This window comes from Copadichromis virginalis, linkage group LG9 (genome assembly GCF_057382275.1).
Source record: "Copadichromis virginalis isolate Kocher_CV1m ecotype Utaka linkage group LG9, C_Virginalis_male_GT1.1, whole genome shotgun sequence".
In the NCBI taxonomy this organism is placed as follows: domain Eukaryota; kingdom Metazoa; phylum Chordata; class Actinopteri; order Cichliformes; family Cichlidae; genus Copadichromis; species Copadichromis virginalis.
The window spans coordinates 13,705,146-13,724,605 of NC_140626.1; the positions used below are offsets into that span (position 1 = coordinate 13,705,146).

Below are 19,460 nucleotides of genomic sequence, written 5' to 3' on the forward strand. Positions count from 1 at the left end.
TGATTTTTTGCTTCTTTTTTCATAAATGACTCATCATCATCTTTGTTCAGATGCAAGAAGAATCATATAGAAATGAAAAAGGTATAAATCTTCTGACCGAACCTGCTGGGACTGTGTGAGGTCCTGAGGCTAAGAGTAAGGATTTATCCACAGGAGAGCTGCGTTCTTACAAACCATCCCACTGTGTAAACCTGACATCTGTGGAACAGCTGAGCTGTATGATGTGTACAAGGACACAAAACATTATTTACCATCAGATCCCGAGCCCTCCATGTGTTAATCAAGAAACTGCTGCTGTGCTACATCCATAAATAATGAATAAATTAGGAGCTAAAACTAAAAGGACAGTTTATTTGTACCATCTTCATGTGAACACATTCAAGAACATCACAAATGAAGAAACATTAAAAACTTCCACACTACATAAAGCAAGAAAAATAGTTTTTCTTTCAGGTGATTTCAGAAAAAACAGAAACATCAAACACCTCCAAGACTCTCTTTGAAAGAACTAAAAACCTTTATTCTCATGGTCCAATCATGAGTGAACTCCCCGATGAAGCCTTGTGTGCTAAAACATGTCAGAGTTTAAAGGTTAAACATGAGTTTCCAAAACGTTTTGCTGGAGAACAATGAACTATTTGACTGAGTTTCAATTATTTACAGACGAGCAAAACCAGGACAGAGAAAAAAGGACAAAACTGACTCAGTAAAACAACAGAAAATAAGATCCCATGTAAATCTGTATTATGTAGAAGTTCAGCCCAGCAACCAGTTCAGTTCAACACAAGTTTAAATGATTCTATCTGAACTCTGTGGAGCCTGATCTCAAGCTTTTTGAGTCTGACACTGAAACCAGAGGATCTTTCTGTCTCTTCAGATTCACTGTGATCCAGTGATGGGAGTGATTTCAGCCCTGAGTGATCACGCTGATGTTTGCACAGAGCAGATAATGAGGTGAATGTTTGGGCACATTGGTAACAGTGAAACAGTTTATTAGTAACGTGGGATCGTTTGTGTTCGGAGTATGAACTGAGATTCCTGAAGCTCTTGTCACACTGGTCACAGCTGTAGTTTCCTTTCACGTGTGTACGTTCATGAGAGTTACGACCATATGAACGTGAGAAGCTTTTGTCACAGTGTCTGCACTTGTATGGTTTCTCTCCTGTGTGGACTCGTTTGTGTGTTTTAAGCTCACATGCAGTGATGAAGGATGACCCACACTGATCACAGAGGTGCTTTTTAACCCCACTGTGAATCAGTTCATGCTTTTTTAAGTTACGTGATGTGGTGAAGCTTCTCCCACATTCTTTGCAGTATTGCAGTTTGTCTCCAGTGTGTCTACGTTGATGTGTTTTTAGGGCGTCTCGTCGACTGAAAGTTTTTCCACAAAGGTCACAATGAAAGTCTTTCCCACCACCACGGTGATGACAGGGTTGAGAACTGGATCCATCTGTGTCGCTCTGCTTCTAAACAAAGACACAAAGACAGTGTAAGTCAGTCCTTCAACACTTTTATCCTGAACGTCGCCTGAAATAAAGAGCATCTCTGCAGACGTCCAATTACATTTGACTGTTTCAGTTAACACACTCAGTTTACTGGGCTGCAATAACTACAATACTACCACCATAATACTACAGTAATACTAAAATCATAACTGACATGAAAATCTGAATAATCACTCAGAGCTGCTTTTCCATGCAGTAGAATTGCTAACATGCTAACACAGTTTAATGAGCAGAGTTGTTCCAAACAGTCAGGCTAAAATGACAAGATAACAATATAAATACATACCTCACAGTAACTGCACTTGTTGAGTCTCTTTCTGGTGTGGATCTGTTGGTGTAGTCTCAGGGAATGTGGAGCTTTAAAAGTCTTCTCACACAGGTCACATTTATAAGGTCTCTCCTCAGTGTGGGTAAACATGTGGCGTTGTAACTGTGTGTCTGTAGCAAAGTATTTGCCACACTGTTCACAGCAGTACACATCATGTCTGGTGTGAATGCGTAGATGTATATTTCGGTACCCTCTCTGGCTGAAAGTTTTTCCACAAATGTCACAGCTGTATGCCTTAATTCCAGAGTGGCTAACTAGATGACTCTGTAAGCTACCACTGTGAGTAAAAGCTCTGCCACACTGATCACAGCTGTACGCTTTAACTCCACTGTGGATGAGTTGGTGTGATTTTAGGTGACCCTTCATGGAAAAAGACTTTCCACACAAGTCACAGCTGAACGGTCTCTCTCCAGTGTGGATGACCTGATGCTGTTTCAGTGAACCCTTCAAAGCAAAACCCCTCCCACACTCATCACAGGTGTGTTTTTTCTCTCTCTTTCTTGGTTGAGGTTTGTCGGCCTCCTGAGAGCGCTGACTTCTCGCTCCATGTTGGTCCTGCAGTGACAGAGATACAAACAGAGGCAGTGAGTGAAATGCAGTCGTGGAACAAACTCAACCTTCAAACTCCCTCCATTAACACTAGTTTTAAACCTGAAGGTGGAGTGTGGCACCAAACACCTTAAAGGTCTCTTATCCCCACCTGCTGGTAGTTCTGCAAAGAGTGAACTACCACTGGCAAAATTTAGCAGTCTTCGCAAACTTCAAAAAGCAAATGGCCTAGATCTTGGTTCCACTTGCCTCTTACCCGTGACTTCAATTTCAAATTCAGGATCTGACACAGACTGATTCATGTCCTACACAGTTCTTACAAGTTCATAGAAATTTCTGTTCAATTAGAACCAAGCATTTGAGTTGATGGTTGTAATTTTTATACAATGTTGTAATTTGTGTTTCAACAATTTTTTGATTAATGTTTTGTTTCCGTTACAATATTATACTTTAATGTATAATATTGTAACGGAAACAAAACAGGAAACAAAACATCAATCAAAAAATTGCTCTTTTTTATTTGGCCTACTTAAATTTATTTTGGGCTACCAAAAACTGAAGAGTCTCTGCCCAAAGGGCTACCAGGGATTTTGAAATTTTGCGAGCCCTGGACCCATTTCTGTAATATACTTACATATCTATATTATTGCTAATATATATTGTAATATATCTATATCATGGCTAAAGCACTTCTGGATGGATGCAAACTGCATTTCATTGCCCTGTACCTGTGACATGTGCAATGACAATAAAGTTTAATTCTATTCTATTCTATTCTATTCAAATATTTTATAGTTCAGCAACACTCATCAATCTAATAAACTTAAACCTGCACCATCCTTCCTATTCTGGGATTTTAAAGAGTACTTATCAGAAATATTAAACAACCTAACTAATAGAGTTGCCAACTCCCAGCAAAAATCTCCCAGAACCACCCCCGCCCTCCACCTCATGATGCTTAATCGACATAATCAACTTTAATTTAATGCACGTGTAAATCAAATGCACAGAAATAATCAATTATGTTTCTACAATAATTAAATAGATTCACCATCTTTCTTCAACAGAATTGCACAATGCACAGATGGTACCTTCCCAAAGGAAAAAGGGCTATAGCTTACCAGTAGTGATGGGATTTCTGGCTATTTTTAGAGAACCGGCTCTTTCGGCTCGGCTCACTAAAAAGAGCCAGCTCTTTCAGCTCCGAACCGGATAATTAATTATTAACAATAATATAAAATTATGCAGAAAAGGAACTACTAATGTAAAAAAAAAAGTGGTTTTATTTATATATGTTTATATATAAATATATACGGTTGCCCCTAGAGACAAAGCATGTACAAACTCCAAAACACATTTCTAGTGTTAACTGAACTCCCAAAACAGAGCTACCTAGATCACTTAAATGACACAATTGAAAGCATATGTGTATTGTTTGTGTATTTATACACAAGCACTCATATATGGTAAATGGCCTGCATTTGTATAGCGCTTTACTCAGTCCCTAAGGACCCCAAAGCGCTTTACACTACATTCAGTCATTCACCCATTCACACACACATTCACACACTGGCAATGGCAAGCTACGTTGTAGCCACAGCTGCCCTGGGGCGCACTGACAAATAATTAAAAACAAAAAAGTTCATTTACCTGTTACCTGTCGCTGGCTTGTGTAGCCACTAGGTAACAAAAGCTCAACACTGTGCCTAGCATCCTGGAGCACTTCTGTTGTGTTTTGTACGTGCTTCTGAGTTTGTACGTGCTATGGAGTTTTTACGTGTTTTGGAGTTTGTACGCGCTTCAGGGTTTGTACGTATTTTGAAGTTTGTGTGTGCTTTGTCTCTAGGGGTCATGGTAAATATACTTTTATTTATTCACTCCACATAAAATGTAATAAATAAATCATATAATACAAAAACCAACTATTCACAGTTCAACTTTTAACTATTTAAATTTTCAGGTTTTTCCTTTTAAATTTTTTTAAAGTGAAACAACACAAAACACTGCAAACCACAACACAATTAAATATACATTAAAATATGAAAACAGAAAGAACATGCATATTCTCTGTCATATGGGCCTGCATGAATAAACTTTCTGAATCCTTTACCATCTGCAACTGAAAATAGTTGTGGATGATCACTATACCTTTCTAATGTGATGTTGTTGTCCCTGGCTCTCTCTCTCCCTCCCACTCTGTTCCTGTGCTATTGCCAGTGTGACTACCGCTCCTCCCCCCTCTGCCCAGTGCAAAGCACAAGGCTCACGTGCGGAGTGAAGCGTAAAAAAGTGCGAGAGAGGGTGAGAGAAAGAAAAAAAAAAACCACGGCTCGCGTCGTTCACGTCAAAGAGCCGGCTCTAAGAGCCATTTCGTTCGCGACCGACCCATCACTACTTACCAGGGTGTAAATTAGACTTAATAATTACTATATACAGTAATGGATTTCTATACAATTAATCAGATGACCACTTTGGTTGTAAGATTCAGATAATTATTTATTAAAAGTTAGTCCTTTAAATGAAATAACAAAGAAAAGTATTTTTTGTGCCTCCCTTTTCTTGTTAATGCCCTACCTGCCCCCTGGAAAAGCTTTGCTAGAGTTACCAGCTGTCAACTACTTAGAAAACATGAGAGAAGAAGAGGCAGCTGCAGCTTAAGGACACAGACTAACTCCAGAGTCTTTTTTTCCCCCATTCTAGCTGAAGTACGGGACAAATCGCTTCCTTTTCACCTCAGTATGGAAGAGATTAAGATTAAAAATGCAGCGGCTTGGAAGCATGTAGTGAGGCTCCAAATGCTCCACCAGTTCGCCGACAGGTCTCGCAGACAACAGCCGCTCTATCGAGTGACACATACTTCTCTGATAAGCAAAGCTGGGTTACGCGAAGTAGCGCGTTTTGTGAGGCGAGGATCGGTCTGTTTTTAATTAGTATAGTATGAACATCTAATCTAGACGCCTTATTCTGGACTAACTGAAGTCTGTTAATATCTGTCTTAACAAACTTCAGACTTCAGTTAGTCTGAAGTTTGAAGTAAACAAAGTGCGTTTCTGAGATACCGACGAGGCCTCCCTTGCAAGTAAATTGATCGATTGCTGTTGCCTTGTTTTTCTTTCATGGGAATAAGTCCTGGAGACAGCGGGGTCTGAGTTTAGACCCAACAGGTTCAGTGAAGAAAAATGTCTGATTGTAACCTGAGGGTTTTTTTTACAATAAGAAAAAGGCACCAAACATCAAACTAATTTAAACCTAAACAGTAACACATGAAAGTAGAGCAGGGCGATATGACCAAAAATATTAACAGTGCAAATGCAAATTCCTCTGAGCAAATGTCGGCCAATTTCCACTGGAAATGCCTTTTGGTTAAACTGTCAGCAAGGAATTTGCATTTGCACTGTTAAATTTTTATATAACTTTAATACACATAAAAAACAGCTGTTTGTTTAAATGAAAATACATTGATGGGTTTTTTTTAATAAAGTTGTGGAGTTGTAAAGTATTTTGTCTTCAATTATATCGTCAGTTATATTGTTATCGCACATTTTCAAATGTATATCGTGATAAATATTTTCGGTCATATCGCCCTGCTCTGTCTGTCACCTTCTGTGTTGAGCTCATTGTTTCCTCTGTAGTGGCTGAGCTGAGTCCAAGTAGCTGAAAATGTTCCTCTGCTGCTCCGTCAGACTCTTCTCCTCCTGCTGATCAGCTGGGACACAAAACAGATCTTTGTTAGGCTCCACACTGCACTGAAGAGTCAAAGTGTCTCATATGTTCATCTCACAAGTAAAAAAACACATTTTTGCTTCCCGAGGTGGGCAACTTATTGGAAACAAACACAAAAGGTTTGAGCACCGATACAAAATTTAGCAGTATAGCAGGAGAGACTGAGGCCTGTTATTAGAATCAAATGCCCAGTGGGCCGACACACCAATACACACACACACACACACACACATATAGATAGATAGATAGATAGATAGATAGATAGATAGATAGATAGATAGATAGATAGATAGATAGATAGATAGATAGATAGATAGATAGATAGATAGATCCCTTTTGAATGTTGGCAAGTATGTGTATGTAGTGTTAAATAGGCCTATACTACTGTGCTGTGATGTCGCTCATAAGGGTGAAACTCGTTGTGAAACGCTTGAGAACCCCTGCTACAGAACAATGGAGATTTCCGTTATATGGTAACACCTGCAACTCACGTGACGCCCAGAATTGTACAATACCGATGCTCGAGAGCGCGCGTGTGATGCAAGTATGTGTAGAGTGTTGAGCGCGTGATCAGTGGTGAGAAAAACAACTCATGAAACTTGACCTTTCTATACTCGTGGCTCACTAACATACCTTATCAACTTCAGCCACTTCCTCTTCTCTCTCTTTTCACAAGGAAACCAGTAAAATGACAGATTAGACTGTTGTTTTGAGCCAGATTGGTTAAAACAACGAGGAACACAGCATTGCGGCATATTGAACACGGGAGCGTTTAGGCCCGGAAGTAGGATTCATCGCATCATCACTGAACGACCGGATACTGATGCTTGAGAGCGCGTGTGATGCAAGTATGTGTAGAGTGTTGAGCGCGTGATCAGTGGTGAGAAAAACAACTCACAAAACTTAACTTTTCTATACTCGTGGCTCACTTGCACTTCTAATCTATTCGTTTGCACACTTACACACACCCAGCTGCGGTTTCCTGTTTTGCTACACTCTGGAGAGCCTCGCCTTTAACGGTTTCCTCTCACAGAGAGCAACAGAAAACTTCATTCGGAAAACTTCGAAAAACTCAAGATTGACTGAACTCAGTTCAAAGTTACCTTGACACTAACCTGTAGATGTGAGAGGTAGTGATGGTCCGCTTGAAGCTGACACTCCGGTGCGTGTGTCAGAAAGATTAACTGCTTCAGAAGCACCGTGTCGAGGCTTGATTCGTTTGGCCAGAGTCACGTGATTAGTGACGTCTGAAGCTTCATTTAGAACGTACTTTTTTTTTAAAAGTTTGATGAGCATCTTGACTTTTGGTCTTTGGATATTAACAGTCCTGGGTATGTGACTCCTTGTTTAACAGAAATGTTACAGAGAGCATTTGCAGTGCAGTCTTTAATTGCTAGCAATTCACATTTTTTTAGATTTAGACATAAACCAGATGCCTCAGAGAAATCACTAATAACACTAAGGGCTGGACGGATTTGATTTGCATTCTTCAAGAAGAGTGGTGTCATCAGCTAGCTGGCTGATGATGAGCTCCTTATCAGCTATGGTGATTCCTTGTAAAACAGGTCAAATCTTGGGGTGGAGTCTTAATCATTTTATTGCCCAACGGATTTACTTTACCAAATTGACCATCCCAGCCTTGCCGTAATGGTCCATTTGATTCACCTTTTATTGTTTATTTTATTTTCACTTACTGAATACGGGACAGACTTGACTGGGGGAAAGAAGGGGAGAAAGAAAGAGGGAAAGAGAAACAGCTGAGAAGAGGGACGGGGGAGAAGGGCAAAAGACAAAAACCAACAGAACGGGCAGAGAAAAAAAAATGCATATATCAATCACCTGGATCACCTGCTGAGAAAGAAAAAAGAAAACAAGCAGAAGAGAACAAGAGTAATAGAATAAACAACATCACAATGATATATGGGAATATGACAGTAAATACTAAATGTTAAACATTATTGTGCAGCACATAAGATCAACAGAACACAGAGTGCTTTGAGGTAGGAGCCAAAAAGGGTGTAGTTTGTGGGTGTGATCACCCGTGTGTACACCTGTGAGCATGGACGTGCTTGTTTTTTTTTTAAAAGGTTCCTTCATTTAATGATCTGCTAGAGGGTGTGGGGGGGCCACAGCCCCGTCCTCCAGGGCGTGAAGCAGGTGTGGAGGAGATCAAAACTCCAGACATCCAGAGGCCCCCAGAACACAAGAGACCAAGGAAGACCAACAGAGGGGCAGCCGCGCCACTGTCCCAGAAAGAGCTGAGGAGAGTCCCAGATGAGGGCTCACTCAGCAGCCGCGGAGCAGAAGCCAGGGGGAGTTGCAGTGACGCGCCCATGAGCTCCGCCGGCAGCCAGCTGCGCCTGAGTGACCGAGCCCCAGGCCGAGAGGCCGGGGGCACCCCACCTCCGAAGTGGCCCGAGCGAGCCCCAGGCTCCAGGCCCCGATAAGCGGCCACCAAGGAGTGAGCCGGTGTGTACCTGGACGCCCATCCCCGGACACAAAGAACCACCAACGCACCGATGTCTGAGGGAGTCCGCCACTGGCAGGGGAAGTGGTGGTAGGGGGAGATAGGCCTCCAAACCTTGGAGGGCCTGAGATGTCCCCAGAGAGGTGGCGCCTGACACCCAACCTGACATATAGACACAGACATACAGGCACACACAGATACAAACATCCATTCCCACCCTCATGCTCTCATATGCACTTACTCCACACTCAACCAACGTGGAGACAGACATAAAGAGACGCTGTACACACGATCACACTCCCCAAGCGTACTCTACAAACCGGGTCTAGGTACCCTTGCCCCTGGAGGGGGGAACTGCACCCAGACCCAGGTGGTGTTACCCTTTTCCCTGCGGTGGGGAGAGGCAGACCGCCCCGACTCCGCAGCAGCAGGGAGGCCCCACACTCCAGACCGCAGTCGGACGGCCAACTCCTCCTCCTAGCTCCCCCGCTCCAGCAGGCCGCGGAGAATGGGGGTGAGAGAAGACTCCAAACCTCCCTCCACCCGCTCATTGTAGTGTTGATGCATGTGTGTTCTAAGGTGCATTTAAAACCCAGGAGGGCTTGGAGCTACCTGGGGCAGCCACTGACAGCTGCAGCAGACCTGACCCTGGCCTCCAAAACCTGAGACATTTGTGCTTGTGATTTGTGCGGCTTTTCTGAGTTTTGTATATAGTGTGTATATTAGCTTTCATTGTACATAGCACATTGTAAATAGCACTGCAACAGAAGGGGTGAGCTGCCGTATTGTTTTTCCTTGCACTGTTTTCTCCTGTTTATTTCAGTTAGGGAGTTAGGTGTAGCGCTTGTCTTTTGTTTGATGTTTGATTTCACATAGGGTTTTAGATAGCACCTCCTCCTGACTTAGCTTGTTTTGTTTGTTATTTTGGCCTTTGTTCACCCTGGAGCTTCATTTTTGCAGTGTAGATAATAAAACACGATTCACTAAGGAATTGGTTTCCCTCTGTGTATGGTTTTGGGGACCAGGGCGGGGCAGTTTTTTCAAACTTATGTTGCGTTCCTATACCCCTAGACTGGGGCGTAACAGGGGGGGTAGCCTCCTCTGCACCCTGGTGACATACCCCTACTCCAAGGTCCTGCATGTGTGGGTGGTTGTGGTGGAGCGGGAAGAGGGAGGCAGCTGGAGATGGGGAGGGAAGGGAAGGGTGGAGTCTTAATCATTTTAATTGAGCTATTGCCATTCGTGTACAAGGTTTTGAAGCTTTACAGAAAAATTATCTAAAGCCAAATTTTTTCAAAGATTGGAAAATAAATTGATGTTCAATTGTATCAAAAGCCTTTTAAAAATCCAGGAAGAGAATGAAGCTATTGTCAGATACCAAATCAGAGTAATCAAGTAGATCCAAAACCAGTCTAATGTTATTAGAAATGTGTCTATTTCTCATTAAGCCTGATTGTGTCTCATCGATAATTGTATCCAAGAACTCTTTAATTCTGTTAGCAAGTACTAAAGCCATAATCCCATAGTCATTATTGAGCAGACAGATGGGTCTCCAATTATCAATAAGAAGTAAGTCCTTGTTTGGCTTTGGAATAAGTGTTATGAGACCCTGAGTAGGAGGGAGGGTGTTATTCTCCATACTTTCTATGAAAACCTGCAGTAAGAACGGAGCACTTCCTCTCCATGGCCTTATCAACATCCAATCTCCAGACTTCAGACTCTGCTCCTGAGGAGAAACAGAATCATCTGGCAGATCATTTGTTCTCATGACTTCTTTACTTTTAAACATTTTGAGCATCCAATCTGCTAATGTGCTCTCTCTTCTGCTTTTCTATCATCACTACAGAAGACTAAAACTCTAAATGCTCTACCATATATAATCTCAAAGCTCACAGCTTTACTGTGCCGTTAGTTCTCTCTACCAACCCTGCACTTTGTGGCTGATATGAACAATGATGTTTTAGTGTTATCCCTAGATGCTGTGCCATTAATCCAATCACTTCATTTACAAAGTGTGGACCATCATCACTATAAATAGTCTCCGGAATCCCGTGTTCTGGGATGATATTCTTACATATTGCTTTGGCAACCGAAATTGCATCTGCTTCCCTAGTTGATTGATTGATTGATTGATTGATTGATATACCTTTATTAGTCCCACAAGGGGAAATTTCATGTTAAGGCTGCCAACCTATTGCACGCAAGGGCGGCGCCATCTTACCCTCTAACCATACATACATTACACAAAAACATCACATGGTGAAGACAGGTCAGAGAGGTATAACAATGGAAAATGCACCACACGAGGAAAGATAAGGAGAAAAAAATAACTCCCCCCAGACTGAGCTCCAACAGGGAGATCAGTTTGAGAACAGAAAAAAAACACCTCTGCACATAGCACATGAAAAAACTCTTAATACGCCAAAGAAACACATGGCAAGCAACAGGAGTGGGTAAAGGGTGAGAGACAGACAGTGTAGACGGTACATCCGGGCCTGCAGCCTATGCGCTGGTCTCCTTGATTCAACGTCAGCATCGGAAGGGAATGTGGATCAGGGAAATTATTTTACTGCTATTGTTAAGATAAGATAAGATAAGATAAGATAAGATAAGATAAGATAACCTTTATTAGTCCCACACGTGGGAAATTTGTTTTGTCACAGCAGGAAGTGGACAGTGCAAAAGTTATGAGGCAAAAATTAGAATACAATAAGAATAAATACAGTACACAGCTGTACAGAATAGAATAAAATACTATATACAGTAGAATAAAATAAAATAAATATACAATAAGATAAAAATAGAATACAAATACTATATACAACTGAGTAAAAATACAACGATGACAGAAAGGATTATTGCACTTAGTATTATTGCATATGTATGGATGTGTGTGTTTGATCAGTTAAAGTCTTTATTATGGAGTCTGACAGCAGTGGGGAGGAAAGACCTGCGAAATCTCTCCGTCCCACACCGTGGGTGCCGCAGTCTCCCACTGAAGGAGCTGCTCAGTGCTGTCACAGTCTGCTGCATGGGGTGGGAGATGTTGTCCATCAGGGATGACAGCTTAGCCGCCGTTCTCCTGTCACTCACCACCTCCACTGGGTCCAGAGGGCATCCTAGAACAGAGCTGGCCCTTCGGATCACCCTGTTCAGTCTCTTCCTGTCCCCAGCAGAGATGCTGCCGCCCCAGCAGACCACACCATAAAAGATAGCAGAAGCCACAACAGAGTCATAGAAGGTCTTCAGGAGTGGGCCCTCCACCCCAAACGACCTGAGTCTCTGCAGCAGGTACAGCCTGCTCTGCCCTTTCCTGTAGAGGGCGTCTGAGTTATGAGTCCAGTCCAGTCTATTGTTCAGATGAACACCAAGGTACCTGTAGCTGTCCACAGCCTCAATGTCCATACCCTGGATGTTCAGTGGTTGCAGTGGAGAATGCTTGTGCCTGCGGAAGTCTACCACCAGTTCCTTGGTTTTACTGGCGTTGATCTGGAGGTAGTTCAGCTGGCACCAGTCCACAAAGTCTTGGGTCAGACCTCTGTACTCCTTGTCGTCCCCATCAGTGATGAGGCCGACTATTGCAGAGTCATCAGAGAACTTCTGCAGGAAGCACTGGGTGGAATTGTGGGAGAAGTCTGCAGTGTAGATGGTGAAGAGGAACGGAGCCAGAACCGTTCCCTGTGGGGCCCCCGTACTGCAGACGACCCTGTCCGACACACAGCCCTGAGTCCTCACATACTGTGGTCGGTCGGTGAGGTAGTCCAGGATCCAGGTAGTGAGGTGATGGTCCACTCCAGAGTTCACCAGCTTGTCCTTTAGAACCGAGGGAAGAATAGTGTTGAAGGCACTGGAGAAATCAAAGAACATAATTCTCACAGTGCTTCCAGCGGTCTCCAGGTGAGCGAGGGAACGATGTAGGAGGTGAATGACGGCATCATCCGCTCCAATGCCAGGCTGGTAGGCAAACTGAAGTGGGTCCAGTGATGAGCTTATTAGGCGCCGAAGCTGAGCCAGGACCAACCGCTCCAGGGTCTTCATCAGGTGGGATGTCAGAGCCACCGGCCTGTAGCTGTTGAGGTCCTTGGGGCGTGAAGTCTTTGGCACTGGTACAACACAGGAGGTTTTCCAGAGCTGTGGGACTCTTCCCAACCTCAGGCTCAGGTTGAAGAGGTGCTCCATCACCCCACACAGTTGGTCCGCGCAGGACCTGACGACCCTCGAGCTGATGCCATCTGGGCCCGCTGCCTTCTTGCCATTAATCCTCCTCAGTTCCCTCCTAACCTGGGTGGTTGAGAGAGACAGGCTGGAGCCTTGTGTTGAGTGTGTATTGGATGCTGTTGTTGGGGGTGGGGGGGAGTGAGCAGGGTGAATAGAGGAGGTGTGAGGTGTCAGAGGTGGAACAGCAGCAGTGGGGGTGGGTGAGTCTGCAGCCGATAAATAATCATCATCATTACCATTGCATTAATAATATAATTTACAGTATTGATATTGCATTCAGATGTTTAAACAGTGTGTGTGTCTTTCAGAAAGACTAAGTTGCAGGCAGGAGTTGACAGGAAGTTGCAGAGAGTTTGCAGAAGTGAAAGCAGAGTTATTCTGAGGAGCAGGTTAGACGAGGCTATTTGAATTATTAGGTTATTCAAATTGTCTGTTATACTTTTATATTCTTTTATTAAGCTTTTAGTAGAGGTTCTTGATTAAAACATTTATTCAACATAGTACATATAGTTTCAGTTAGGTTATTACACATAAGGATGAGCCTCTGGTCTGGTAAAAGGTCAGAAGTGCAACGGGTGAGATGAGAGAGCATTTGAGGACGACATAGACACACACACACTCAGTTAGAGAGAATCATTTATAGGTGGAAGTTTAATCATGTTTTGCTTGGGGTTGCAAAAAGAGCAGTTTGTCGCAGAACTGCTGCTGAGGTGTCAAGATGACAAGCGAGCATCAGAATCAGAATCAGAATCAGAAACTTTATTGTCATTGTCATGAGAACAACGAAATTAAGGATGGTCCCCGATCATTGCATCATCCCTAGCAATATCAAAATATAAATAAAACAATAAAATTCAATAAATAAAATAGATAGAATACTTAAAATACTAATAAGATATAACAGTAAAACATTCACATACATTCCCACACACATGCTTCAGACCGTGCATAGATTAACACAAGAGTGGCGTGATGGACATTTTTTTGTAGTATTCAGATGTGTTATTGCAGTTGGATAACAGCTGTGTTTGAGTCTATTAGTCCTTGCTCTGATTGCCCTGTACCGTCTGCCTGAGGGCAACAGTTCGAACAGGGAGTGGCCAGGATGTGAGGTGTCTTTTATGATGTTTTGGGCCTTTTTAAAACAGTGGGCGTTGTGTAGAACTTCCAGTGTGGGCAGTGACAGGATGTACCTGCCATGAAGACGAAGACAACGTTCTTTTAAACTATGTTAAAAGTCATTGTGGTTTTCATTTGACGTATGTATATATTCTGTCTGTGACGTAAGAAGGGGCGTCATTAATTCAAACCCTGATGCTATAAAAATCTGTGCATGCTTTGATTAAGTCGAAGATCAATCCCTGTCTGCGAACATAGTGGTCTTCCCACGCGTGTATTCATTAAAATCAGTTGTTTGACCAAGATCTTCTGGACCAATGGTTGTTTGTACTCTCCTTCCTCAATTATGTGAACCTTAACAGGAATAAGCGTCGAAGGCGTTTGGAGGGGGAGGGGGGATGAGTGTATATCTGCATGTGTGTATATGTCTGTGTGCGTGTGTGTGTATGTCCAGAGTTCAGCTGAGACAGTGTCCTTCGCTCTGCCAGGCTAAGTAAACAGTCTTCCAGCCAACCCAGGTGGCCTTGCACAGAATGGGAAGAACCCACTACCCACTTTGAAAAGGGCACACTATCACTAGACAATACTTATAGTTATTACAGTTGGACAGCTCTATAAAATCCATGTGAATAACTTGAAATGGGTGACTGGGTCAGGGGAATTTCCCTCTCTTAGGTCTCAAATTACCTCGAGAATTGCGCTTGCAACATATCATACATGACCTGCAAAATTTTTCAAAGGTATTAAATCCTAGAGTATGAAAATGTTGCACTACTGCTGCCCACGGCCCATGGCTCAAAATAGCAGCAGTCCTATACAAATTCTATGGCAGTATTGGTTTATCGCACAGACAATAACACCATCCTGCAAGCTCGCTCCTTCTGTAAGCCACAACCGTTTTTCCTGCAGTAGGTGAATAGGCCTGCATGTCCGCCAGTGCATCTTGTATAATAGGCGATGTCTGTTGATGTTGCACTGCTAAAATGTGAACACCATGTGCTCCTAAAGCTGCCTCTTTTGCGATCTTATCTGCAAAAGCATTCCCTAATGCAACTGGATCTGCACATTTACAAATGGCAATTCTACTGGGCAATATTTTTGCTTCCAGCAGATTTTGCAGGAGTTTGTTGTGTTGTACAGGCTTTCCTATAGAGGCTGTCACACCTCGTCTCACCCACTGCACTACAAAAAAATGTAATGTAGCAAATGCATATTGGCTATCAGTGTATATTGTCTCTCTGTAGCTTTACACCCTTCCGTTAAAGCTAGCATCTCTGCTGCTTAAGCAAATATGAAACATGCTAGTTGTCTTGCACAGATAATTTTCTCACTATCTACTTCAGTAAAACCTGTTTTAGCCTGTCCCTCTGCTGTTGTAAAGCTCGAACCATCAACAAAGCAAACCATTCCCTCATCAAGTGGCACATCTGTTAAGTCATCCCTCGGCTTACACTCCACGTGCTCTCTACACTCATGAGAAGTGCCCTCCTCTTTCATTGGCAAAAGAGTTGATGGATTCAGAATTGTGCACCATTTTATGGTTATGTGTGGTTGTAAGAGTAACAGTAACATTAAAGACAAGTGTCTTGCAGCTGACAGAAATTTAATTTTAGTCTGCAGTAGTAGACATCTACCTCGTGTGGAACTAACAGTGTCAAAAGGGGAAATAAACTATTTCCTGAAACATTGTACAGCTTAAGCTGCTGCAGATACTGATCTCACGCATGGAGGCAAAGCACAAGACTCCTTATGGTTGTTTGCTGTGCAAAGACTCCTCTCGATGATCTCCTGGAAGCCCAGTAGCACAGTTCTCTGCGCGATGTGGACTTGACATGGACTTGAATTTTCCATACTTACTGTTCGTTTTGTGGAGGATGTCCAAATTACTAAGGTAGACCAAACAGGAGAACCAGTGGGACACAGCTTTGTTTCACAAACAAGTGGAGCTGGGTACAGGGGGATGGCATGAGCTTGCTTGGGGTCAAGGGTTCTTCCAGGTCCAGGATAAAAGAAGTTCCATAAAAATTCTTATCCAGTCTAATTCATGCTCCTCAAAGTCTATCGATTTATTGGATTGTGAACATTAGAGTTCAGAGGGTTTCAGGGCTGCTGGGCATTCATAGAGAACAAAATATTTCATCTATACTAATGAAATTTATTTTTTAATATTTGTCACATAGAGCATTGCACAGTGCTGACATGATACACAAGTCCCCCCCAAATAGGTCCACTTGCAGGGTTGTTGTTGGTTGTTGCTGTGTGTCTGTTGTGCTCCTGCTGTCCTCTATATATCACAATGAGTACCACCTCATAAAATATATGGCTCTTGAAGTACCGCCCTTATTGCCGACATTAAAGTACAGTAGTTTAGGCCTATTTAACACCATATACAGTTTACTTGAAACAATTTCATTTCATATATGAATGTTATTCATTTTAACGGTCAGAATGTGACAGGGGTTTAATAATAACAACTGTACTGCATTAAAACTCCACAGCAGGTGGGATATCCAGTCTTTTTTTTTTGCCTGTCCCATTTGGTTCTTTAGCCGTCAGCATTGTTGTCTGAAGATCAACAAGGATACCCAATGGATTCATTTTGCCAAATGGATCATCGTGGCATTGCCGTATTGGTCCATTTGATCGACCTTTGTTTTTATTATTTATTATATTTTATTTTCAGATGTTACAGACGGGACAGACATGAGTGAGGGATAGGAAAGGGAGAAAGAAAGAGGAAGGAAAAGAAAAACAGAAGGGGAGAGGGACAGTGAGAAAGGGGAAAAAAATCTCCTGGATCACCTGTTGAGGGAGAAAGAATAGAAAACAAGCAAAAAAAACAAAAACAAAGCAACATACCAAACACAACACCATCGCATTAATCTAGCTAAGTGTAAACAGCAGTAAATACCAGATATTGAATGTTGTTGTGCAGCACACAGGACAGACAGCACACAATGTGCTTTGAAGTAGCAGCCAAGAAAGGTGTAATTTAAGTCTACGAGCAGTGAACACCCGTGTGCAAACCTGTGTGGATCAGCGCGCTTATATTCAAATGGTCTCCCCATGTAATGGTCTGCAAGAGGATGTAGAGAGCCATAGCCCTGTCCCCCAGGGCATGAAGGCATGGAGGAGATCCAGGCCCCAGACATCCAGAAGCCCAAGTAGGACCACCGCAGGGGCATCCGTGCCACCCTCATGGGAAGGGCTGTGGATCCTCAGACGAGGGGTCACCCAGTAGCCACCGAGCAGAAGCTAGAGGGGGCTGCACCGGCGTGCCCACCGGCTCTGCCGGGGGCCAGCTGTGCCAGAGTGAACCAAGTCGCAGGCCCAGAGGCTGGAGGCCCGAGGGCCCCCCGCGCCCCGGAAGAGGCCTGACTGAGCAACAGGCGCCAGGCCCCGCCAAGTAGCCACCGGGAGTGAGCTGGTACATACTGTACCTGAGCGCCCAGCCCCAGACACCAAGAACCACCAATGCACCGACCCCTGAGGGCATCAGTCACCGGCAGGGAGTGTGGTGAGGGGAGATAGGCCTCCACACTTTGGAGGGCCTGGGAGTTCCCAGAGAGGTGGAGTCTAAGACCCAAACTGACATATAGACACAGACAAACAGGCACACACAGACACAAACATGCATTCCCACCCTCATGCGCACATATACAAACACTCAGCACTAACCTAACGTAAGGATTGACATAAATGGACATGTACACACAATCACACTCCCCAAACATACTCTATACCCCGGGTCCAGGTACCCTCGCCCCCAGAGGGGGAAACGGCACCCAGACCCAAGAGATGTTACCCTTCCCCCCGGGGTGGAGGCAAGCAGACCGTCCCAGGCTCCGCAGCAGCAGGGAGGCCAATTGGACAGCCAACATCTCCTCCCAGCTCCCCCGCCCCGATGGCTACCCCAAGGTGGGTGTATCACCATATACAGTTTACCTGAAACAATTTCATTTCATATATGAATGTTGTTCATTTTAACGGTCAGACTGTGACAGGGGTTTAATAATAACAACTGTGCTGCATTAAAACTCCACAGCAGGTGGGATATCCAGTCTTTAAGTGATGACCTGATGAAACTTGCTTCTGGGTCCAAACTACATTTATAAAGGCTGCTGTGTTTTTAACATGGTTTAATGCTTTGTATTAGGCAATAGTTTTCGACTCACCAACGGTATCTCCCGGGCCATCAGCGTGACAGCGCCGTGCCGTCTTTGCAGTTTTAAGGCTCAGGGAAACACTCTTTAGCGGCCACGACCGCTGGCAAAAAGGAAAGGCTACTCTTTATAAAAAGGCAACCCTCATCACACTTTCTGACCAATCATAACAGCCCATTTCACACACATCTTTAAATCATCCTCTGCCGAGCAGCCTCTGAACCATGAAAAAACTTTCCTGAACTTTACACTGGTGTATAGTGTTACACAGCATGGTGTTTCACTGTGAGTCTGAAGTTTTGATCATAGTAAAACTGCATAACTCCTGTTGTTTTTTTAAATATAGAAAATAGAAGCATAGGTGGGAATAAAAAAAAAAAACACCCCCTCCCAAAAAAGCCAAAAAACCCAAAACTCATCTGTTATGAAAAAATTGTATAGTGTGTATAGTGCGGTGCTGCCTTCAACATCCTCCTTTTATTATCTCACACTGTAGAGACTGTAATAAAAACACAGGGAACAGACTTGGTTTTTAGAGAGAAGTTTGGCAAACAAGGAAAACTGAGAACATTTTTTATTTTCATTACTTCACTTTTGCTTCATAGCAGCCACAGGATGGCACCAGAGTCCAGTTAAAAAAACAAAGTTTAAAATCTGTTTTTCTTCACACCCCTTCACGCTCTTCTTTTTGTTTACATCCAAAATGTAATTTACGGTTCCCACAGTTCCCAGGGACAAACAAATCTAACTAAAATCTGCAGTGATGAATGAGCAGAGAACCCAACCCCAAATCCTCCAATCATGTACACCTGACATCAGAGCGGTGACAATGAACAGACCAACCAAGTATTTTTTGTCTTTTTTTCACGGATTAGAGCTGAAAGAAGAAATTCTTCTTGCTGGGAGCCATTTTCAGAAGCAGATTACATACTGCACTAAAGATTTCTTGCAGGCAGAAGGCTGGATTAACTCAAAATAAACTACACTGCATGTGTTCATTGTAATAAGACAACGTGACTACTGACTGAGCCCATTGACACAGACTGCCTAAACAAATAGTCCGTGTTTCTTTCCAAGAAACCTTTTGACATAACCTCAAAAAAGTGTGAGCTGGCGATGGACTCCATAATTGGTCATAATGGCTCAGACTGTGGAGGCAATAGTAGATACGAAGAGTCAGCCATGCTGTTCAGCACAGAACTTACGGAGCACCAAAACTGCACACATTCCCTTTATCATGATGGCTTGTTTGAAATTTATTTAAAATACGTTTTGAGTTAAAGTTTACGTTTCTGAGTTAACCTCTGCTACACCTGACCGTGTAAAATCTGACATTAAAAATCTGAAATTAATCTGATGTTACAGATTATTTTTCAAAAATGATTATC

General features: G+C 43.1%; 1 protein-coding gene across 1 annotated transcript; it reads right to left on the reverse strand.

The window, feature by feature from the left end:
* Positions 1–331: 331 nt before the first annotated feature.
* LOC146701560 (uncharacterized) lies at positions 332–7,312 on the reverse strand. Its single transcript, XM_085467870.1, has 4 exons — positions 7,221–7,312; positions 5,983–6,088; positions 1,792–2,388; positions 332–1,466 (listed from the first exon to the last, which is right to left on the reverse strand). Exons 2-4 carry the CDS (start codon positions 5,998–6,000, stop codon positions 774–776), a joined length of 1,308 nt encoding a protein of 435 aa, XP_085323996.1. The 5' UTR covers positions 6,001–6,088; positions 7,221–7,312; the 3' UTR covers positions 332–773.
* Between the last annotated feature and the right edge of the window lie 12,148 nt (positions 7,313–19,460).